Source organism: Takifugu rubripes, chromosome 13 (genome assembly GCF_901000725.2).
Source record: "Takifugu rubripes chromosome 13, fTakRub1.2, whole genome shotgun sequence".
In the NCBI taxonomy this organism is placed as follows: Eukaryota; Metazoa; Chordata; class Actinopteri; order Tetraodontiformes; family Tetraodontidae; genus Takifugu; species Takifugu rubripes.
Window position 1 is genome coordinate 2,249,286 of NC_042297.1, and position 25,366 is coordinate 2,274,651.

Sequence of the window (25,366 nt, forward strand, 5' to 3'; positions counted from 1 at the left end):
TTTCATAGTTAATATCTTGTCTAAGCCATGACAGAAACCCTGCAAATGAGGAGTCCCTGTTTGCATATGTGCATGTGTATATGTGCGCATCCCCCTCACAGCCCTGCCGCTGACAGTCAGCGTGAGCTAGTCTGCAGCTCGTCACAGACACTGACACACTCCCAGTCTAATGTGCTCATTAGGGACTGCACAGTACACGCGGAATTGATCGCCATGACACAAGACGTGGACACACACACGCGCGTTATTGCAAAAACTGTTTCTTTTTTAATGCTGCAGTAGAAAACAAGGTTATATGAAGTCATATAATGGGATTCATTGTCAAGAACAACAGAAAATGAGAGAACAAAATGAAAACAGACTAATGGCACAGAATGCATTATAGTATCTGTGCTGTTTACATGCCGATATTTTACAGAGCTTTTTTTTTATTCTTTTTTCTTTTCTTATTGTTTTTTTTGTTATTTTTTTTTAGTTTTTTGTCTCTACACTGGCAGCTGTCAGTTACTTCAATAAATTAACTGCCAAAACTGTAGCAGAACTTGTCACTCAAGAGAAGAGTGTAACCATGGCTACCTTTCATTTCCCAAATAGGTAAAGCTTCAGTGTGGATTTATGGCAGAGAAATTAGACAGGAAAACCAACCAACCAAACAAACAAACAAAAAACACATTCAGCAATATGAAACAACCAAGAGTGCTTATAAATAACAGTTAACATGTCAAATATCTTTATAAAGTAACATCTCTTTTGTACAGCTTTTAATAGTTTTAATGTTCATACTGCGAAGACATGTTGAGTATCTGGTAAAAAGAGTCTTTAACCCTTTGAGCACGAATTGGGAATAAAAAAGATTCATGTCATTGCTACCTTTTTTTGTATAATTTCATTAAATAACACATTTATAAAACTATTGTGCAAAACAATTTTGTCTTCATACAATGTGCACCAACAGATAATTGTTATCCTTTGTTTTTTTTTAAATTAAAAATATAGAAACAATGCATAATTTAGATGTAATATGCTTTTATATACACAATTTACACAGACCTGAATTAACATTGATCCCTTACAGACCAAAATAAAAGATTCCAATTTGTTTCCTCTAATGCACAGCTGCAATGTTTCTGTCAAGTCCTGCAAGGATTCCTGGGAAAAATACAGAACACAGTTTTTCACGTCTTCAACGAGACTGAAACCTGTGCCGGTTCAACAAACGTTGCAGATACAGTGCAGTCGTTGTCCATTTAATTTTCACATCAGCTTAAATATTCCCAGTATCAAATTTCTTCGGCAATATTTGAATCTTAGGTATAGAAGTGCTTGAACGTACTCAGAGGGTTAAATGCTGACTTCAGCCCAAAAAAGACAAAGCAAGCAGGAAATCAAGAAAAAGAAAACAGAGAAAGTGCACAGATTTCATTAAATAAAAGGTTGAACTAAACTGTTTTATCTATGCATGCAGCCCATCACGCCCATGTGATGCCACAATATAAAGGAGCTGAATTCCATTTACACAACTTTCAAAATACACACAACTTCCTTTTAGAATCTATTTTTTAGACCTCCATTTATTTCTATGACAACTGCACAATTAGAAGAAAGTCACAAATCCCCCTCTGGTCTTGAGACGGAATGAGTAAATTTTATCCAGGAGAAACCGAAAAAAGAAAAAAGAAATGTGCCAAAACACAAAGCAGTAGTTGAATGCTAGTTTGTGCAGATCGCTCATTTTATTCATCTTTTCATTTCCTGTGTGAAAGTGTGAGCTGATGCCAATGACTTCCATGTTGTCCATAGTCAGTGCTACGGTTTGTCGAGCTCACACACGTACATGAGGTGGTCCTCGGGGGACTTCCCATGAGTCTTGCTTAGGTGCAGCTTCACCGCGTGCTTGCTAGCAAAAGTTCGGTTGCAGAGCTTGCACTGATGCACGCCTCCGCTGTCATCGTCATTGTCAGCGGACGGCGATGGCGACTGAGTGGAAGAAAGGGAGGGCGCTCGAGATGAGGGCAGAGAAATTGATATGGAGGAGGGTAAGGGGTGGCTGGAGGGATGGAGATGAGAGAGCAGTTTTTCAGAGAGTCCTTTCGTGTGGTGTTGCTGAGATATCTGGCTGAGCAGCTGCTCGCCAGAAAGCTTGGCCAGATCACGCAGGCGAAAGCCCAGATGGGATTCCAAATGGCTGACATAGGTGGATGGCGAGCGGATCTGAGATGCGCAGTCACTGCAGAAGAATACTGGGTGACCCGAATCTAGGTTTTTCAAAAACTTGGTTCCACCAGTTCTTCTCAGCTGGTACTTGACATTAGCCAGCCAGTGAGAAATGGTTGTCATCGAAAGGCCGGTAAAACGCGAAATGTGCATTCGTTCCTGCGGGCTCAGGTCTGACATCATGTACTTCCCGTCGCTCGTTTGTCTCAAACTGGAGGCAAACTGCGCTTGTAATATGAGGAGGTGCTGAGGATTCCAGTTGGATTGGCGCCCTTTACGTTTCTGCGCTGGACTCACGTCTTCTGCGTCTTCCTGCGTCATGCCTTCGATGTCGGCGCGCTCAGACAGACTCGTAGGGGTGGCGGACTTCACCGACTGACTCTCCGTCAAGTTCTTCAACATATCGGAAATATCAGAGAGTGCGTTTTCTCTCAAAGGGGAGGTGGCCATGAAAGAAGCTACCGCCGCCGAGGCTTTGGTCATTGTCAGAGCTGATGGTGGAGAAATAGAGGATGGGCTGGAGATGGTTGAGGAAATTGCCGTCGAAGCCAAGGAACCACTGCTGCCATTTTTGTCAGCGTGCTTCCCTTTGGTGAGATCTATGGGTTGGTCGTTCAGGTGCTGCTGGTAGAAATAGCGGTCCAAATGGTCGTTACTGGGTTTTTTGGTTTGTGCTGGTGGGGTGGAAGCAGCGACGGCTGCTTTCTCTGCCAGGCTGTTGCTCATCTTAAACAACATGCTCATTGGGTCGAGGGAGGGAAGGGCGGGCTTGGCGGCCTTGCCCAGGTGGACGTTCATAACCGACTGCAAGGCGCTGAGAGGGTTGACGAATGGTTGCTCCGGAGGCGGGTGGTCTGTGATGATGGTCGTACTGCTGCATATGGATGAAGGCGTGGGGGAAGCCGCCTGAGTTGTGTCCATTCCATTCTCCTCAGACTCCTGAATGGAAATATCTCCATTTGAGATCTTGTGATTGGTTTCGCTTCCCTCGCCTCCCTTTTCCACACCACTTGAACTCTCGGGAGTTTTACAGGCGACGTGTTTGTTTAGTTTTGGCGAGTCTCCTCTTCCCATGTCCCCGACTTCACTGTGGCAGGGTGAGGGTGTGTTAGGTCTAAGAGGAGATCCCATCACAATTGGGTCTTTCATTTTCTCCTCTACCTTGGCAACTTTCTCTGTGACTTTTTTGACCAGTTCTTCCATGGCGTGAAAGTTGTTTTTGGGGAGGTGGGAGCTCTGGCAAGTGGACGGGGAGATCTTACTAGTGGGAGAAAGGATTTCCCCTCCAGGTAACAAGTACTTGAGCGGAGAGTTCTTCCCAGAGTTTCCGAGGGAGAGCTTCATCATGTTTGGTAGCTGGTATGCAGCATGGATACTGGGATAACCGCCCCAACTTGGAGCACCATTTTGTGCTTTGTTAATAGCTGAGGTCACTGTGTTCTCCAAGGACTTCAAAATATCAAGACCCCCTTTTGGACTTTCCTGCAGGTCTTTCTCAGTCAGGTAAGTATATTTGGAAGAAATATCAAATTTTTCCTCAGCCTCCTCCTCATTTGCCATTGTCTTCTCTTGGCTGTGGTTGTTACCGTTCTGATTGATGGACTCTTTAGTGCACTCTTCCTCCTTATCTTCCTTCTTTATCTCAGTAACCATGGCAGTGGGGGAGATGCTAGCAGGAGGAGGCCCTAATGCAGGTGGAGGGGAAAAGGCCGTAGCAGCCAAGGGAACAGACTGGACCTTTTCTTCGGGTGTTGAGTTAGACATGGGGACTGGAGCCGATGGTTCTATAATAGGCTTCCCTTTTTTAATAGCAGAGTTGGTGACTTTGATGAAATGTCCTGTCACCATCATGTGGGCAGTGAGCTCTTGAAGTGTGTCATGAGAGCTGCCGCATTCCATGCATTTCAGAATTTGCGACTTCCTGGATTCAAACTGCCACGCGTAACTGGCCCCGTTCTGGTGGCCATAGCGATTGTTTGGAGTGATGTAAGGATTTGTGACCTTCTGGAGAATATCAGCATCGTTGAGGGCAGTGGGCTTGGGTGTGTTACCTCCATTAGAATCTGGGGAGCTAGGGATGTCTAGGTCTATGGGAGCTCTTTTTCTAGACGAAGACATAATCTTAGCTGCTATCGGTGTAACAGGCTCTTTCAGAGGCACTTTCTGGTAATGTTTAGTTTTTATCATATGGACACTGAGATCCTGCAGAGATTCAAATGAGTGCCCACAGTACATACACTTCAGAACTTTCTGGGCATCCTCCTTCCCTTCCATCTCCAGCAAGGAGCGCTTTCTAGGTTTTGACCACCGCTTAGCACCCTCACCATCTGTCTCATGGTTATCGTCGCGGTAGTGGCCCGTCTCATTCATGTGCACGGTTAACTCCACCAGTGTGTCGTAGGCTGCACTACAGTCCTTGCAACGAAACTTGCTCGCGCCAGTAAATATGGAGCCGTACAACTTGGAGCTCTGACGGTAGAGCTGGACGGTACTGAAGAGGTTGGGTTCTACAGAGGCAGTGGTAACAGCTACGACGGGGTGCTGAACCAAGCCTATTCTGTGATGATGGTTCTGTGAGGCTTGTTGGAGTGTTTTAGCCATGGCTGACTGGTGCCAGTCGTAGCCTGCGCTACCACTGCTACTGCTACTGCTGCTGCTGCTGCTGCTGTGACTGCGTGGGGGTTTTTCTGGAGGAGGCTGACTGAGGTTGATGTTCAGGCTGGACCAATAAGAATTGGTCAGGAAAGAGGTGTAAATAGCTTTCATTTTCTCAAGACTGTCAGCCACAGATGCCGCCGTGGCTTCGTCTCCATTGACCGGGACGGCGGCAGCAGTAGTCACGCACGCCGAGGAGGACGTGAGACTTGAAGGCTCTTTCGAGAGAAGAAGCTCATCCTCGTTTTTAAAAGAAGAACTCTCAAAATCAGACATTCTGTCACTGGTTTCACTCAGGTGAGACTCACTGTCCAGTTCCTGACCCGAAAAGTCAGCGGCATTAGGGGACCCCTGGAAGCCAGTGGATTCTGGCCTGTCCTTGAGCAGAAAGTCCTTGTCCTGACCTATGAACTTTGTGGTAGGCTCCTCCCCCTCTTGTGCCGAGTCTTCTCCATCCAGGTCCTCGTCTAAGAGGGCTGCTTCCTTTTCATCTTCAGGGACATATGCTGCACATGTCAAGAAGAGAAAGACAAAACAGATTTGTTAGAACCCGGCTGCCAATGCATCCAACATTCTTTGTTCTTTTGTGGGGTTTTGTTGTTGGGTTTTTGTTTTTTTCAATAGGAAAGTGGACTCACGCCGACGCCCTCTGATGTCACACAATTAGGTCTTTCTAATCAAAAGCTGATACAACAATTGTCTTTGACCTCTCCGGAGGGATTGCCCCCCACCTGCTACTCCCATGCTGCGGTCAAGTCTTGGTTTTCTATGGTTTAAATATATATACACTCATGTAGAGAGAGAGCGAGAGAGAGAGAGAGAGATGAGTTGGGGGGGGGGGGGGTGGGGGAGAAAAGACAGTGATGGTAGGAGGAACAGGGGAAAAATGCCTTTTCAAACACAAGTTGCCATCTTATTCTTCTCAAGGGGCAACGGCTTGAAATTAAAACTAAATTCGAAATTAATGAAGCACATTCTTGTGGTGACATTCGTTTCTGAAGTAATAAATTACTTGCATCAACCTTGCAGCCAGCAGTTCCTGTCTGTCAATTAATACATCTTACGCTTCTTCTGCAGACTAATGCATTTCCTAACAGACACACTTGCCATTTAAATTAAGCACGCATTTTCACTCATTACACTGTTCAGCCCTCGCCTCCTCGTAAATAAGAATGAATGCATGTACATTTGCCTGCAACAAATCTCCTCTCCACAAACCGATTTGCTTCAATTACCAAAGATTACAAAAAGTTTATACTTATTATTTACAGTTTAGCTTCGGGGAGTGGGCCGGAGGCTTTCAATTTATATTCAAATCTGCTTCGTTCATGTATAATACAACAGAAAGCTGAAAGAAAATATGTACCAAGACATATCACAGGAGTGCCCTTTTTGTACACCTATGAATATTTTCTTTTGTTATCAACTCTCTGACGATGGCTAAAACATCGACAAATGATGTAATGCACGCTCAAACACAGATTAAGCCTGCGTGAGACACACAACACAAAGTTGTTTTACTGCTCTACAAGCAGACGAATACAGGATAATGTTTGAATAATAGAGAGAAAAAAGCATCTTCTATCACCTGAACTGGGATATAGGAAGACAAAAAAAGAAATGTCTGTTGGGAGCACTTTCAAAGACGCACGTTTTAAATCATGCAAAACACGTTACGCTAATGTCGAAAAGCAGACGGTCCATTTTAAACAATAGGGTGTGATTAAAGACAGCTTCCCTACATTTACTTTGTACATGACAACTACTGTCATGTACAGCATCACAGTACACACCTCAGCTGCTGTTTTCACCAGTAAATGCCTGTGTGTGTGTGTGTGTGTGTGTGAGGGAGGGGGAAAAAGAGTGTGTGTGTGTCAGTACATGATGCAGCACAGGGAGGCAGCTTTATCATTGTCAGGTTGCAACATTGCCGTGGGACAAACATATGCACCAACACACAGATAGCCTGGAGCACATCACAGATCTCTCTCTCACACACACACACACACACACAAAAAAGTACTAGCTGCCCCGTAGTTAACTCGCAGTGTGTTGCACCATGTTCTAAATTGGCTCCACCCGCTGGTACGTAGCTATATTAGATATTGTCACATTAGTTTTGTCTGTTTTATTAGATTCTAATAATCTTTGCTGGTTCCTTTGAGCTGCCGGTCCAGAATGTTCTGTTTGGTTCTCACATACCTCGACTCCCCCTCTGTCAGCCCCCCCCCCCCCCCCCCCACCTCTCTCTCTCTCTCTCTCCCTTTCTGTCACTCGCTCTCCTTCACTGCATTTCAGAACCACCCGTACATACGTGCAGCTGAACCCACATGTGCATGCCATTTGTTCTTGTTCCGCCAAATTGACAGCTGCGGTGGGCAGCTCGACGCTGGCCGAGGGGATGTGAACACAGCGGCGCGGCGACGCTTTTCAAGGCCTCTGAAATCCTCTTTAAAACGCAACAGACACATCACAAGTTAATGTCTATGTGCTGGCTGCGACATGTCAGGTGGTAGACAAACACACACTCTGTTTGCAGGCTTAACAAGCTGGTTAGCACTGTCAGGACACAACAAGAAGGTTCTGGGTTCAGATCCCCTAGGGGCAGGGCTCTTTTTCCTCCAGCTTCCTCCCACATAACAATGAGGTGGGAGTGATGAATCGACGACTCTAAATTGGTCTGAGGTATCCTAAGGAACATAAGTGTGACTGTCTTTGGGTGTTGACCCTACAACGAGCTGGTGACTGGTGTAATCTGCCTTTCTGGTACAGGCTCAGACTCATTTTACTGTTCAATATATACAGCATATGTGACAATTTCACTGAACTTGGTCCCATTATGATACATAATTTTCCTCTCTCTAAATTATTGATGAAAACACAGCACGTATGCGTATAATGTATACACATAATTACAAGTCCCTTAAAGTCTTGGCTGGGAATCAAACCCAAGATCCATAGACAGTCATTAGAGAAAAGCCACCAATAGACAAAACAGAAACAACAAAAAGCAACATCCAGAAGTTACATGGCTCAAACTAAACCACTCTCTGTCAATAAAAAAGAAAAAAATAGAGATGAACAAGTGTGATAGAAGTAGGGGACTTGGAAGAAAGTCCAGCCCCCCCACCCCCCCCCCCCCCCACACACACACACACACAGGCACACATGCAGAGATGATGTCAAGGCTCTTGGCTTGATTCCAGGCTACAAGGTTCATAACACTATACCTCCAATATGGACTCCCCCCTCCCACTCCACACACACACACACACACACACACGCTCTGGAGGAGACAGAGCCTGGGCCAAATGCGGAGGGCATACAGGTGCTCTTTTAATTAGCAGACAGAGAAGGAGGCCGAACGTGTTCCAGATAAACAGCCAGCAGGGTAGAAAAGGTGTCCTGATCTCATTGTGGATTGTTGGTGATACACTCAAATTCCATTTATATGCCTTTTTTATTTTTTGAGGAGCAGCAAAATAACTGCTAATATTTGTTATTACAGTAAATACCTGCCAAGTAACGACAGGAAGCGTTCTTTTACTCATAAAAGTGCGGCTCTGTCAGTTTGTGAAGTGAGGAAACGCTTGTGCACTCTGCAGATGTTCTGATGGAAACAGTTGATCACGCTTATATAACCACTTAGCAGCACTATCAGACACGTCAGAGCAGTCTGTTTACACTTCTGCACGCACCTCGCTGTGTGTGTGTGTGTGTGTGTGTGTGTGTGTGTGTGTGTGTGTGTGTGAGAGAGAGAGAGAGAGAGGCACACACAGCTAGACTCATTTGTGTCTGTATGCTACATGTATGCTAACGCTCTGATCTCCTCCCTCACCATCTCCTTTCCATCCCTCCCCAATCACCAGTGGAACCCACATTAATGAAGTTAATTGAATCTGGGATCAATAATGCTTAATTACTGTGATTTGACATTCCCAGACAAACGAGCGGGCTGGCTGTGAGTGTTTGCAGCGAGGGTGCGTGAAGGGCCAAGGCTGTCTGCAGGAAGTGGAACGCCACGGGCGGCGTTTGCCATCGATCCCGTGAGGCGTTTGATCGATCTGGTTGGCTAAAAAATGAAGCGCCCGTTTCAAACATCCACAGTGAGATTCAAAGTTTATTTTACGATACCTATTTCTAAAAACACTGTAAATGTAATCTGTCACAAACGGAAGCTTTTAGTACCCCTAAAATCTTTTTTAATTTTTTTTTTTTAATAATTTTACTTATTTATTTAAACAGTATATCTTGAATTTTGTTGAACTGGTCTCACTGGAAATTAAGACCCAATGACCTTAAAATGTAAAACAGTAAAACAGTTCATCTCTCTCGAGACATGTCTATATTTAAGTGTGTTAGAAACGATCTAACTTTATTTTTTAAAGCAAAAGTAAACACAGAAAAAAAAATCGAAACAGGCTTTTTTTTGTTTGGTGATAAAACAGCACGTGCAAATACAGGCAAAACGTGCTCGTATGGAACGTTTCCATAGCACGAAACGATGGCGGCACGTCTTTAAAAAAACACAAGCGTTTAAACAACAACGAGCTGCAGGCTGATGGAGGAATGAACAGCACATAAAAATGCAAAACTCCTCCTGAAAACCTGAGGTAATATTAGCATATACAGCAGTGATGAGAGTGCACGAGAGAGGGGAGATTAGATTTAGAGTGGCAATGCTGAGAGAGGCTGTCTGAGGCTGTAGCAGCATCCCAGCACACACACACACACACACACACACACACACACACACACACACACACACATACACGCGCTGGGATACTTATCAGTCAATATTTCAGTCTTTGTGCTCAATAGCCTCCTTTCACACAACTATGAGTTGTAGAAATCAGCTCTATATGATATGGAGGTGTATGATTGCATGGTACAGTGGTGCACGCAGCACAATTGTCATCATTCAGTAATTTCACTGCATTTCTGGAAACTGGGATCATTCGGACACACAGTCAACGTCCTCCCTGGGAATGTTGGAGTGTTTTAGCAGAGTTAGCTTGGCACAGCTGACAGATATCCGGCGTTTCTTCCATCAGAACCACTCTGTCACCTCTGCTCTCTTTTCTGCCCCCTTTTCCTCCTCCGCTCCCCACTAAACCAGCCAGTTACACACGGCTATCTCCTCTCTGGTTACTGTAACTCGTCGTCGTTGCTCTTTTGTGTTTGCCGCCCTTCAGACTTACAGCACATTGATATCGCAAATAAAACCCTAGCTGTCTGCAGCAATGTCAGACCTTGGAACCCCTCATTCCCCAACAAACAAGCACACAGGTCGGCTATCAGGACACGCTTACGGTCTCGTCGGAGTGCATTTCAGTTTGTATCTGGGTATCTATTTCCTGCCACTCTCCTCTGATCTCTCTGGACAGCTCTAATGAAAAGATGTCATTGGGCCTGCTCGAGCGGGCTCGGCGGCTAGGTTAGCGCAGCCGCGGCGTGTTTGCGCGTGCGGACACGTGTGTGTTTGGGAGTGAATGCACACAGTGGTCTCGGGGTAAACAGAATGACAGGATCGCTTTAAAGTGCTGTCAGGTGGGGAAGAGGCGATTATGATAACGCAGACTCAGTTCCAACGCAAACAGGAACGCTTAAATCCACTGACCGCCGTCGCGAAATATACACAGTCCAGCCATCTTCAGCCGTTCCTCCTGGGCTGGGAACCTTCCCCAGGTTCAGGTTTTTACCCGATCATGTAGTCATGTAGTGGGTGGTGTATATAGATAGATAGAAAACCTTTCACTATGTTTAACAAACTTCATTATCTCTTTCTTATGGTGACTCATTTTACAATAATCAAGGTTAAAATAAGAGAAGCGGGTTAAAGAGTTTCTCATTTGATTGCACAGTACAATGTCCAATGATAAACACTCTAGTTACCCTCCATGTCCCACAATAATTACTCCATTTAGCTTCTCTGTGCCACCTTCATTAGTCCATTAACAGCAGCGCACGTGGACTCTCGTGCATTTACAGAAGATGAAACCTTTGTCTGCAAAAAAAAAACATCAGCAGAGAAACGTAAAGAGCAATGGTGAAGCAATAAAAGGTGTAAAATGTGAGGGGTTTAGGCGAAAGAGGAATGGCTGGCAATAAAGCTAGGAAACAGCACAGCTCGGAGGCAATTTAGACTGCAAAACACAAACCATTAAGTTTGTGCATTATCTTTTAATTTAATCTTGAATGATTTATAATCCATCACACAAGGCTTCAACCATATCCAATTATTCTCTCCAGCTTGATTGACAACAAAGGTGATTTATTAAGCTAATAAAAGCCGATGTGCCCCCACGTTGGAAAAATAACCAACCGGGGTCTGGTTGGTCGCAGACACACAACACAGCTACACACACCTCGCTCTCGTGAGGGCTGAGAGATCAATAATTTGAACCAGCACGTTTAAATCTGGGAACGTCTCTCGCAAAAGTCCGAACAATCACGTATGTCTTTGCTTGAAAGAGAAACGAGTCTGCTGGCGTGCCAGGGACGTCAGAAATCAAAGCATCAAAGTGACAAGTGTTTTTTTCTGTCCTTGAGTGAGCACATCGGTCTTTAATTCCTCTGTCATCTTAGTCTCCACTCGATCTGCTAATGTTATGCTCAATCACTTGATATTAATGGAAAAGCCCATCAGAGGGTGTGTGTGTGTGTGTGTGTTGAGAGTACCATTAAAATGTTTACAGCATTACAGATATAAGACACACACACACACAGAAAAGACACACACTCGTACCCACTTGGCCTTTGTTGACTGATCTTCAGGCATCATTATTTTTTCCGACATATTTAAAAATGTGGAAGTTATTGAAGTTGAGTTTAGGGAGACCATCCAACCTTTAGTTGTAATACTATATTTATTAGAAGCAAATGTCCACACACACACACACACACACACACACACACACACACACACACAAAGCCTTGCTTGCTTGCTTCCTCCGTAGAAGCTCTGTGCTCCATCGCTGAACTGCCTTTAATAATCGTCACAGATGAAGATATGAGACATGCTTCCTTTGAACTAGTCACAGGAAGAATGAATATGTACGAGTTTCCCCACTCCTGATTAAAAGCTCTGCTCTTCGCCGGCTTCGTTTCCAGCTGTTGTCGTTCAGCTGTCTGGCTCCCAGCGCTCACATGTGACTGGCTGAGCGAGGCTTCGCATGAGATTCTTAACCAAACATGTCACTGTTGCTGGAGTCGGGAAGCAGCGCCGGCAAAAGGATCACGCGTGTGATTGTGTCCGAGTCCAGAGCTGAGCCAGCCCCCCGCTAGCGTTCAGAACTTTAGCCCTTTTGATACTGGGGGCGATGCCTGATACTGTGCTAGCATTAGCTTTGAAGCTGTCAGCTCCCTCCTGTGAGTCACAACCTGAAATGTAAAAAAAAAAAAAAAAAGCGGCTTTGATCTGTATTTACCATATATATGACTGCCATATTAGTCTGATGTTTCATATAATGTGTCTGGTGTCGTTGCTCAGCAAGCATTACATTTCCTCTCGCCTCGACACCGAGGTCGCGTGTTGGTGGCGCTCGTGTGTTGTGAGCGCGGCTGTGAATTTTAGGGTTGAATCCCATAATTAGGGCCTGAACAGCAGCAAAGAACAAGAGAAAAGCATTTCCTGTCGCGCAAATCTCGTTCCAGTTCATAGATCTGTGTGTGTTTCTGCAGCTTTTACTTCCACAACTGCTTGTTTAGGACTTCATTTCAAAGTTCATACAGGAAGTCTCTTAAAGTTTGTGTTTGGAATCATGAATGAAAGAAAACAAATATTCTACTGTAAGACTAGTACGCCTTTAGGTGTGTGTGTGTGTGTGTGTGTGTGTGTGTGTGTGTGTGTGGGGTGGGTTGTAACCCGCACTAATCAATTGTGGCTCGTGCCACGGCGCTCCGAACGTGCCTGATTTGCATGACTGGAACACGCGTGTACTGTATGTGGCAACGTTGCCCCGAATGAGGCCGGCTGGTCAAATGTCAGGACCACCCCCCCCCACACACACACCACACACACACACACACACACCGACAGTGGGCTGTGGGGCGCCGTGTAGTACAAGGTTGTAGGTTTGATTCTCGTTTTTGAAGCGTGCTAGCATGCGCTGTCATGTACATGATGCAGGAACTCTGCTAGGAACAAGCTGCGGAGGCTGTGAAGAGGTCACGGGGTCAAATGTAACGTATGGACTAAAGGCATTACTCACTTTTATGTCAAGGCTCAAATTCTGAGAACCAAGAAACTCCAAATGGAAGATAATCACTGTCTGTCATCAGCCGTCACCCACCGGTGCGTAAAGGTTAATTAGAGTGCTTTTAGAAAGAATGAGCAAAGGGCATCAGTCAAGTGAGCGTCAGGAAATGAGACTGAAACGAACTTCTTCATTTAACAGTCCAATTTCCTATTGTACTTCGAGGAAAACCGCTCATTTAATTTTGATTTTATGTCTCGCCGAAAGCATTATTATGTATTGTTTTTAACAACGGAATGAATAAATCCAGAAATAGCCGGAGTTAAACACGCAGAGCTGCCCGGATGTGGATTCTGAATAAAACCCATCAGGTCTTCTGTACACTTCTCACCCAAACCTCTTTTTTTTTAGAGATCGGGAGTAAATCTGGACGTAGAAAGCATTAGCATTCCGCGTCTTTCGCTATGAGTTAAACGTGTCTCAGAGATAATTCTGCCTGTACAGTTACAACCAGCTGGGGAGGCATTAAACACTCGAGCTTATACCGCTCAATGAATCAATAGCTACATGTTAACCAATCAAGTCTGCATCGACTGGGGTATAAGTGCTAATGAAAGGAGCAGTCTGGCCTTCCTGAGTGTGGACCGCCTGTCATTCACGGAGCCAACGTCTCCTAAGCAGCTCGTGTAGCGACGTTCATGTCTGTGCTGCTGCGCTGCGTTGTGTTTAGCAGGCTCTAACGTGTGAGGAGGAGGAGGAGGAGGAAGGAGAGATGAGGGGAGAGCAGCGGTGTCACCTGGGGGAAGGCTGGAGGCAAAACTTGGAGTTCTGCGTGCTGCTTCCTGCTCCTTTCTCTTTCCAACGTCTAAAGTTTCTCATAGATCCTCAATTTAAAGTATCCTGTCACGATAAAGAAGAAAAAAAACTCTGCTTGCTTGCGTCACCTCGCTGAAGCCAACGTTCCAACTGATGGACAAGCATTGCTAGCTTCTTTCTCCATCAGTGGAAACCACAGGACTCCTCACCGTCACTCTCAGCGTGACCTTTCAAAATAAAGGCAGCGAAAAATCACACCAATTTATCGGAAAATCTTGGATTTCACGTCCAAACAAACACTGTTTGGACTGACAGAAGCTCAGACGTTGTGATGAATAACATCCCAATTTACGGCCACGGGACCTCCGTCACAGCCCCTCCCCCCCCAGCAATGCCCGGACGGCCCCTCGGGCGGTACCGGCCGTGTCGAGGACCTCCGCTCCAGATAATAACGGCGATGGTCGCCAGAGCACGTAGCTGAGATCAAAGATGCGAAGCAGAGGAGGTCTGTGGTGGAGATCCTGTCTAGAGCAGACGAAGACGAGGAGGTTCTGAGAAGACGCGAAGCAGAAACACGCAGATCTTCCTGTTCGATGGCGAACAGGAAGTCTTCAGGGTTCCGATGAAGCCGCGTGAGTGTTGACACAAGCAGGCAGCATCGGTGATGAGTTCTCCTCCAGCCTATTTTCATCCCAGATATTGATATTTTGTCACGGACTTTCATGACTCATTAGGATGCGCGGGGGGGGGGGGGGGTTCTCTGGCACGCTACAGAACTTAATGTAAAGTCTCCTGATCCAGAGGGGCCCGTGTGGATGGCGCAGAAGGGAGGAAGAAGGTGTGAAAGGAACCACAAACGCATGTTCGTTTCCAACGCATGTTCGTTTTTGACTCACTTTCCTAACAAAGTAAACACACTTTGCTTCATTTGGAGCCGTGGTTGAAAGCCGATACTCAAATCCAGGATTTGTTTTTATTTGTTCCATTTATTTTTGCTCGGAACCCGTCTTGAGCCTGTCCGTGGACTCGGTGGGGGTGCTCATTCACTTGCAGCACCACTTGAGCAAAGCTTTAAAACCCAATTTTCATGCTTGACGACGGCGGGTCAGCGCCACCTCAGACGTCCCGACGCTCCAAATGTCCCGTCCTCGTTTAGGACATTCAAACGTGGCCACCCAGCCGTAACTGCACAGTGGCGCCGGCAGGTGACCCATGAAACCAAACTGTTTAAGAGCTTCTCCTTCATTTCACAAACATTTCCAGCTCATCTGCTGGTAATTAAACGGAGCGGCGCCGCTGACGAACAGAAGGGCCCGTTTTTATCGGCGCTCACTCATTCCACTCCACCGTGTCTCTTCGAGTGTCGGAGGGTTCCGGCGTGAGCGGCGTCATCTTCTCGCCCGTCCTATTTGTCCGTTTTCTCCGCATTCTCTCTTTCCAGACAAAGCCAGAACCAAGTACCAGCAAGGGTCATATCTTTTTAATTATCTTTGCTGTCTTTGATTAATTATTTGGTGTGACAACAGCGCCTTCGTAATGCTTTTCACCTGCCGCCGCTGACTGACGGCCCCTCTGTTGAACTCAAAAGCAAACAGCTGCTGCCATGATTGCCTAGCAACCGGCTGGTGATGGATGAGTACAAGAGATGGATGGCCACAATAAATCACTGTGGCGCTATAGAAACCTGGGAAAAGTGAGCCAGATGGAGAAGAAAGGGAGAATGGGAAAATCCTAAATATAACTGCTTCGGTTTAAACAGTTAGGTGCTGGCTTCTGCTGTTTTTGATGTTTTCATGCTAGTTTAGCCCTTTTCATCCTTAATCTTGATTTTACACATTAAAATATCGATAAACGGTTTAGCTTGAAAATCAACTTCTTCCTTAACTCTGTGATTAGTCTCAACTGACCACGAATAAAGGATTCTATCATCTGGAGCTGGGTTGTTGTTGTTTTTTAGCGTTCCCATGAGCATAATCAGGAAAAAATGATCCTCTGTTCTTCCCACAATTGGGGAAATTTTCAACAGCGCCGTTAGCATGTGCGCTAAGCAACAGCATTAGCGGCGCGGCGCTTTAGAGCGATAATTATTTGGGAAGAGTTCACACGAAGTGACTGGATCCGGTACGAAATACAAAAGGGTCCAGCCAAGTTATAGTTCATAAAAAAGAGGCATGAGTTCACGAGGAACCACCGTAAACATCGTGCAGAACCGCGCGGCGGTCCTGAGGTGTTCGCACCAGCCTCCCCGGCCTCCGGACCCATAAATAACCCGATGGTCGCGTCACACACCAGCTCACCCAACAGCAACACAGCAACGACTTATTTTAAAGTGTTCTCCTCCAGAACCTTCAAATGCATGTGGGAACGTCAGCATGCTTACTGAGAAACTTTATCGGGATTTTTTTTCCCCGAATTAATCAAGGAAGAAGAGCACTAAAAGTCCCGTATCTATCATTACTGCGATATCTCAATTTACGTGGGTTATGTGACGTCTTCCTGCGAGGTTCTCTGCTCAGTTGGTGACATCACAACTGTCCCCTCGTCCCCAGACCCTCCTCTCTTTCAAACACACACACACACACACACAGCTGCAGCTCAGGTTACGGCTCTGTAGCGATCCAGTCTAAATAATAGAGCAGTGATGAATGGCAGGGCCAGATTCATATCCATCAACAGGCCCTTTTTCCACGCAGCATCCATCTTCGATAAGGCCTCCCTTTGAATCGCGCGGAGTACTGACTGAACCCACGAGAGGAACTCGTGCACAGCTACGGGTTTGCGCGTTAGATAAGACACTGTGACTGATACATGCCTCCGAGCAGCCTCGCAGACCCATGAAAGACACACACGGATTGTTATTGACACACAGAGAGTGTGTCTGCACATACATCACAGAGATTAATGCAGCTTTGATTTACAATCCAGACGTATTTATGACGTGCAACGTGAGTAATTGTGTGCAAACTATATTTTTAAGTCGCTATGTCAATATCATGTGGATGATGTTTTTCCCCTCATCCATATGGAATACAGCTGTGCGTCACATGTGCATACACACCTGTTTGTACTCCTATCCTTATAAGGACTTACTGATACACCAGTTTTCCAGCCTCTCGCACTAACCCGAACCTTTTATGCTAACCCAATCATCAACCTCAAAACCCCCACAATGTCCTGCCTTTTACAGCATGTACAACACACACACACACACACACACACACACACACACACACACACACACACACACACGTGTGCGCATTCACCACCAGTAACATACATACTCTTTCTCAGACCCCTTTTCACTCTTCATCGCTCACTCCATTCCTCCTTTCCCAGAGGAGTGGACCTCAGAGGCACAAGAAAGGACTAACCTTCACACACGCACACACACACACACACACCCACACACACACAGGCCCTGGCAAGGCCTTGTTTGATAAATGACACGCGTCATTGTGTCAGGAGAGAAGGGTGGGTCTGTGATGTATGGTGAGGACGATGAGAGGGGGAAATCGACTGTTTGGCAGGGAGACGGCGCTCGTCTACTCGCTGCTCTCCTCGGCTTTTCTGGAAAAGTCCAAAAGCGTACGTACGCGCGCGCACACGGCTCCGCAGAGCACATTTATGTTTGCGCAGTTTGATAGAAGAAGAATTAAACGGCAGGAGCCCGCGAACATTCGGGAGACAATAAATCATCTCCAGCCAAAGATAAAGTGTTCTAAAGGTTTCTGATTTTAAAAAAAACAACACACACCTGGTTTATTTTGCATTTCTTCCTTATTTCCCTACGGGCTATTTAATTTTTAAGCTGTTTTGCATTCGCTGAGAAATAAAAAGGATCGAGAAGTGACTGTTGGGCCTGGGCAGGCGAGCAGCAAGCAGAGTGAAATGATATCAATCACAGACCCGTTTGGCAAGCGCAATACTAGTATTTCAAATGAAACAGCCACAACCTAGACAAATAGCTTTGACATGAGGCTGTAACCTGAGTAACTTACCCCCTTAAGCACCACCCTGAAATTTCTCATAAAGTAGAGAAACAGAGGGGTTTAGATTCCACTTTGTATTAGCACCTCCCGTTTATCCTCGCTGACTATCTCTCCTCTGCCTCTTTTTCTCTCTGTCGCCAACAGGCACGGTGGCTGACATCTGCAGAGTGCATTTAAAGAGGAAAAATGTGTCACAGGAGTGTGATGCACACTTTTCCATGCATGTACACACACGCACGCACGCACACACACATGCAGCCCCCCTTTGCTCAGTTTCATTAGCTCACTGGCAGGGTGGCACTTCTCAAGCTCATTACTGAGGAAGGATTTATGGCGCGGCAGCCAGTGGCGGAGAAAAGGCATCTGTCAATAATTGCAGGGAGCAGCAACTCCCATCTCCACCAGCTTTGAAATCTCATTAGGTATGCAGTTATCAGGCATAAAGATCAAAAACATTACTCAGCTCCGACAGAAACCGACCAAGAAACATTAATTAGCAACAGGCCCTCACGGTATAAAATAAGACAGCCTCCCTCCTCTCATCTCACTCCTCTTACACTCTTTTTTTTTTTAACTTTTAGCAAGGTTGACTCTCTCCCTTCCTCTCTCTGTCTCTCTCTCACCTACCTCATCGGAACACAAACAGATACCGGCGGGTTCACACCCTCATACCAGGCACCGAAGACGGGACCAAACCGGTCTTTCCTTTCACCAAACACTTTGGGACTGGTTCAAGCATTTGAACCAGAGCAAAGAGGGCCCAGTTATTGTGTGTGTGTGTGTGTGTGTGTGTGTGTGTGTGTGTGTGTGTGTGTGTGTGTGGAGACCAGTGCAGAACTGTCCATCTGAGAAGGATATCAGCTCTAAACCCTAACTGTGATTACCAGAGCCTCCACACTGGCTCCAGTGGCTGTCATGGAACCCCTCCCCCCTCCACACACACACACACGCACACACACAGTCACACAAACACAGACTGATGGCTGCCAGTCTTGTCTAGGTCTCCTAGCCAAAGTTTCCGTGGGAAAGGGAAGCAGAGGGTCTGATTGTACCAGGACAAAGACAAAAGCACACATGCACACATTTTGCAAACATAAAGGGACCCCCCCGTCCCCCCCCCCGACTGGGTGTAAAAAGAAACGCAGACCTGGAGCACAGCCCAGATGACACTCAGGCACTCATAAGATGAGCACACAGAAAACACACATCTTGAAATGTTACGGGCCAAACAGCCAGAAAACGAGGCCCATAGCAAATGCTGGAGTAAGCAGGAAATCTTTTTAGCTCTTCAAACAGACAATAAGCCACCAAAATGTGCAGGAATCTGTGTGTTGTGAGCAAGGTGGAAACTGAGCTCAAACAACCTGCAGAAAGTACCTGCAAAATGAAACAAAGGTTAAAAAAAATGCCTCTTTTCTCAAGCTTCTGGCTGACAAGTGCCCTAAACATGCACTCACTCACACACACACACACACACACACACACACACAATCTTGACTTCTACCTTTGTGAGGTCATTCCTAGAGATAATGAATTACCCAGCTCCAAAATGTCCTCCCTTCCCAAAAGTGTCCTCACTTTGTCAGTAAGCAGAATGCATCTTTGGTACTCATTATGTTACAAGAACAAACACACACACACACACACGCATACAGCCTAAACTCCAGAATGTGACAGACAGGGTCAGAGGTCACATATAAACGTCCATCCAACCATCACCAGAAGCCTTGTGTCTTGCTGGCCTTAAGTTATACTGTATAAGAGAGCTTTGACACAGCACTCATGAGTAATCTACGTCTATTTCATAAGTTTAGGGCAGATTCACGAGTTCGGAGGAAGAAAAAAATGTTGCTGCAATCCATCAGCGCTGCTCTCTGGCTGACTCCAGGAGCGTCAGGATCCATGCACAGTCTCCAGCAGTGGAGGCTCAGAACTCACAGGGAGCTACTGGAGCTACCGAGCGCAGTAGAAGAGCAAGAACCTTTGAGCTCACTGACTTCATATCGTATATTTAAGTCACGCTAGGACCCTAACGAAGGCCTTTTAGATCACTGGTAGCATTAAACGTGTCGCTGAAGTGTGGCGGCGGAGATTTCAGCGTTACGTTATAGTGGGTTCTTCATCTTTGGTGAGGAAACGTCAAACGCAGGCAGAAGAGGGAGAAGAAGAGCGGAAGTGAGGGTAAGGAAAAGATGCAGCCTTGTGAGCCAATTTAAGAAATAACTGCTGATGCATCAGCTATTGACTGTTAAAGCGCTTGTGATCGCGCTCAAGGCAAAACCGGGAGCGAAATGACAGCATCAACTGCCTGCAATAAAGTGCAGCACAGTCGACCGAGGGGGCTCTAATTGACAGCTGTCAACCTAATGGGAGCCATGACAGAAGATTCTGGGCAAGCGAGGGAAGACACACTGTTTATAAAGCATCAGCCACTTATCCTAAAGGAAGAGAGGGGGTGAGGGGCCGCCCTCCCCCCTCCTCCCTCCCCGTCTCCCTCTCTCTTTATGATTGTCGTTTGTCTACGCGCGTGCTTTTTCATTTGCTCCTACTTTCTCTGCCTCAGCACATAATCTTTTTTTTGCGATCTCATTACCTTTCTGTCTCTCCCTATGATAGAATATTTAACTATGAAACACTTCTCCCACATTCTCTCCGCTCTTTCCTCCTCCTCCTCCTCCTCCTCCTCCTCCCGTGGTTCATTGTGCAGCAGCAGTGTGGGGCAGCAGGAGCACGGAGGAACGTAGAAGAGGGCCATAACTAATCACAGTGTCAGTGATCTGCCTGGGAAAGACTCACTCTCAACAAAGTTAGGCAAGAAACCTGACGGAAACAAAGATATGAAAAAAAGAGGGATGCTACTCTCGTGGGACAGTTTCTGAAGCCGCGACATTCACGCGATACCACACTGACCAGACTCTGACAATAACACAAATGACTTCCTTTCAAAAAGAATCCAGAATGTTCCTAAAGACATAGCGTTTTTTTATTTTTAAAAGCATTATTCTGTCACGAATACTTATCATTTCTGTGTCAGCCGTGCAAACCAAAGCAATGAAAATTACTGCTCAAGATTTGCTCTCGCTCTCATTTACATGACTTTATTGTTTTAAAGAATTGAACATTCTAAAAAAATGTTAGCTTTGGGGATTCTTTAGAAATAAATAACAATTTGGTACATTCATTTCTGTGTGTGTGTGTGTAACTGGGCCACTGCATCTCAACTTAGATCCACCACAAGAGCACCATTAACACACATCAAGCATGATTAATCTCTCGCTCTCATCTACAATCAATCACACGCAGGCTCGCTGATGTGCTGCACACAAAGAGGGAGACAGAAATCAGAGAAATCAGCTGCTTTGCCCCTCCGCTACCATCTATCTCTGTTGGACAGAACCAGATCTGTCTTGATGCTAATATTTACATAAATCATGCTTAGCCTCTTTGGACACCATGCTGATGAAAGGTGTTTCTGTAGAATCAACACTGCTGAAGAAACCCTCCCATACTGGGAAAGTGTCACTGAGTAGCTCATAATGACCAGTGTCAACGTCATCAATCTGTGGCTCAGCGCCACGAGAAAAACATGTCTGACAACACACACACACACACACACACGCGGTACATAAATCTAAAACAATGCGTTTGTGTTTGTTGGTTTGACAGCTAAAGCAGCAAACATTATTTTTAGGTATAAAAATAATAATGTACAGGAACCGTTTGAAGTTCAAGCTTCCCCTCTTTTAACAATGAGCTGTTTTGTCTGGTTGGGCTTTGAAGAGTGCAGACAAAAACCTGAGCTTTGTCCTTTTCTGATATCACAAGTGCTGGAAAAAATAAATAACCTTTGGCGAAAAAACACCATATGCTTCACACATGTACAGAGTATATAAATAAGCACTGGGAAGGAAGGAAGGTGTGTATGTGTGTGTGTGTGTGTGTGTGTGTGTGTGTGTGTGTGTGTGTGTGTGTGTGTGTGTGTGTGTAGGGGAGGCAGATGAGGACAGTGTAAGATCAAGTTGATTACATCCAACTATGCCACAGACCTAATTGGCGAGCGTGACAGGGTGCGGAGCTTGTCATCTCCAATCATTAGGTCTGTCAGAGATCCATCAGACCCTCGGCTAATTAGGAGAACGCTAATGAAGCTGGCAAAACAACTCCTCTTTTTCGACAGCCGAGCGTGCTCTGTCACTGTGGTGGGCGTGCGCGGCGGCGTTGGCGGGGGAGAGTTGTTCGGAAAGAAAGTGTAAGCTTATATTGACCATGGAACCATATTCCAGTCAACGTCGGCCACATATGGGTTGTTTTATGATATTTTACCATATGTGATGGTTGAATGAGTCACTGATGCACCTGATGTAATGAGGACGCTTAATTTGCTGGCTGGGTGTACTAACAGCCACATAAAATAGACAAAACAGGAAGAAAGGGGAAGATTTTAAGGTGAAATAGCTCAAAATTGGTGGCATTTTGCCCGCCCCCCCTCCGCAAGTTCCTAATCAAGGCTGATCATTTGCCATCCTCCCATAACTCCTGCCATCAGTACAGCACAATCAATCTGTCATCACTCCGCGTGCCATGCCCTTCTCTTAAAACTCAGCAGCAGTGCGCCAGTAAGGGATGGCAGAGAGAAGTGGGGGGGGGGGGTGAAAAAATGGCGGGGGGGGGGAGCGAAAGCGTCATGAGTCTAAAGCGAAACAGCTCCCCTGCTTGTTTGTGCTTGCACGCATAAGAAATAAAGTAAAAAATGCTTCATGTTCACCTTTTCTCCATCCATCCATCCACAAATCCATCCATCATTCCACCCATCCATCCATCCATCCATCCATCCACCCATCCATCCATCCATCCATCTGCTTTACAGCTAAAAGCTTGTAGCCCCAGACACATCCAACACAGCTGACTCCATCTCTCTCTCTATCTACCTCTCTCTCCACCTCTCTCTATCTCTCTACCTCTCTCTACCTCTCTCTATCTCTCTACCAGTCTTTGCAGCCTCTGATTGACCATTAGAACCACTGACGAATGCGGCTGTCAGGGGCCAGACAACGGAATCAAATAGAAACAGGCTCTCCTGATGGTCAAACCAGCCGTCTGCATTGGAATTAATATAAAAATTGCATTTTTCATACCGAATTTTGTGTGCACAAAAATCATGGAGCGCTGGTAGATTCACACCATAAAGTCAGTGCGGCGTGCCGCCCGTGCACGCGCCGGTGCGCGCCGGTGTGCCTGTGAGCCGTCGTTACAGTAAAACAAAGTTGCAACAGAATTTTGGGGGGACGAGTCTAAACACTGAAGTCGCCACAATAATAGACCGACAGAAACTGGTCATTCTGAGAGTCATTGATTGAAATGGAAGCAGATCTGAGTGCTCAGCTGATGCGTGTTGGGGGAGGGCGATTAAATGATCTGCTAAAAGTTTGTCTGTAAGGCCAGACTTGATTTATTGACATTTATTGGGAACGAACAGTTCAAAAGCCTGGCCACAAGACAGGTGATCAATCACACGTCAAATCAAAGATGGCAATTGTCCATTAAAGTGTTCTTCCAGGACCCACTCGATCTGAGGGCTCTAAAATAATCTTTAGAGAAGAACAAAGTCTTTCCAACAAATCAAACACATGCAGATGGGGGAGGATGTAATGGCGAGGAAAATGCAATGTAGCAAATCTTAAAACCATTTTAGATTCTCCCAGAGAGGAGTAGCAAGAAAAGCAATCTGAAACGTGAAGAACGGATAAATAAATCCAGTTCTTAAGAACAAAAATAAATAATTGGGAGAAACTAATGGGCAGGACAGCAGAGCTATTACAGGCTCGTAAAAAATCAAATCCACTCTAATAGAAAAAAGAGAAAAAGGCTACTAATTTTCCATCAATCCATCTGAAAGAGTGCTACCAGAGGTTTACTACCCCGAATATTTCAACTAAAAATCTCACACAGAGATCCCTGACGCCGCATTCGATATCTCCAATCAAGGAAGGAAGAGCAGGAGGAGTCGCCACAAAGTGCCAAAGAAGATGGATAAGACTTGGGAAAGATCGGGATGCCTGAGGTGAAGAAGCAGAAAGATCGTCCTCCCTGAACCCTCGATCTGACTGGCTGACCTGTGACCTTTGCCAGATGCTGCTGGTGTGCTGCTGTAACTATCTAATCTCAACAGCAATTCATTTACCAAAAAAACCACATACGTGAACACTAATTTACACATCAAAACTCCAAGTTTTTCCAGAGCTTTATCTGATGCTGTCAGGCATCCGCTGCTGTTGAAACTCACGTCTGGGCTCTAAAATGTGAACCCGATAAAGGAATTTAAACAACTTAACAGGGAGGAAAGGCCGACATAAATAGATGATGAGAACCGAGAGAGAGGCCAGTTGCGCGCTAACTGGAGCCGGAGCGTACCTGCGGCGCGCCGGGGCGCTTGCTGCTTCCTCCGCGGCATGTCGGCTCCCTGGGAGCCCGGTAGGCTGATCGACTGTGGCCCCGCTGGTCCGAGGTTAGCCTGGGGGAATCCTCGGAGCTTTGATACAGTTTCACACACCCCCCCCCGGGTGCGTTCTCAGAGCTCCCACATGGATCGGGGTGTAAATGTGGGGACTAGTTGAGGTCGGGCTGTTTTTCAACACCAAATAAAAGAAAACAGAACAATAGATGCAGATGCGGTGAGACTAAAAAAGAGAGAGACTGAGCCGACGGGCTGCCCGCTCCACCTCTCCGTCACTCGCTGTCGCGTCCGATCCGGTATGGATGGACGAGGTGGGAGCAGGGACAGAGGGGGGGTCCGCGGTACAAAAACATAGGAAGGAGGAGGGGGGCGTGGAAGGGGTGGGGGGTGGGGGAGCGCCGAATGCCTCTGCGTGATCCTCTTTACTTGGCGTTGAAGACTGCAACAGGCGAGCTTGGGGAGATAAAAATAAAAGATCGTGTCAGTCAAAAGTGCGCAAACAAAGAGAGCAACACATCCAGACACAAGCCTGAGCCGGAGCCACCCCAAGCCCCCGGTCCCTGAGAGGCTCACATCTATCTATCTATCTATCTATCTATCTATCTATCTATCTATCTATCTATCTATCTATCTATCTATCTATCTATCTATCTATCGACTGTTCTGTCAGTCACTAACCGAATCGAACCGAGCCAACCCGTCCATTCCAGAAAAGCAAGGTAATCGGAAGCTTTTGGGTTCTTGCCCACAGCGTCAGTCATACTGAAGACTGTTGCTATGACAGGGGCACGGGGGCAAAAAAAAAAAAAAAGTAAAGAAATAAAATAAGAGAAAAGAAAGAAAGAAAAGAAAGACGAAACACACACGTGCAGATGAATCACGGGCAGAGCGATCCGACTTACTTTACGGGCTGATACTGTGCGCGATCCATGAGCCTGTCGCCTTTTTCTCTTCCTCTCCCAGCGGTCACGCACGATTCTTGGAAGAGGAGCGGTGGATCAGCTCAAACGCGCCTGAAAGCAGCTCATAAAAATCCATTC

The 25,366-nt window shown here is 46.1% G+C and overlaps 1 protein-coding gene across 1 annotated transcript; it reads right to left on the reverse strand.

The window, feature by feature from the left end:
• Positions 1 to 244: 244 nt before the first annotated feature.
• On the reverse strand, positions 245 to 25,366 carry tshz3b (teashirt zinc finger homeobox 3b). Its single transcript, XM_029846107.1, has 3 exons — positions 25,229 to 25,366; positions 24,284 to 24,779; positions 245 to 5,375 (listed from the first exon to the last, which is right to left on the reverse strand). Exons 2-3 carry the CDS (start codon positions 24,321 to 24,323, stop codon positions 1,807 to 1,809), a joined length of 3,609 nt encoding a protein of 1,202 aa, XP_029701967.1. The 5' UTR covers positions 24,324 to 24,779; positions 25,229 to 25,366; the 3' UTR covers positions 245 to 1,806.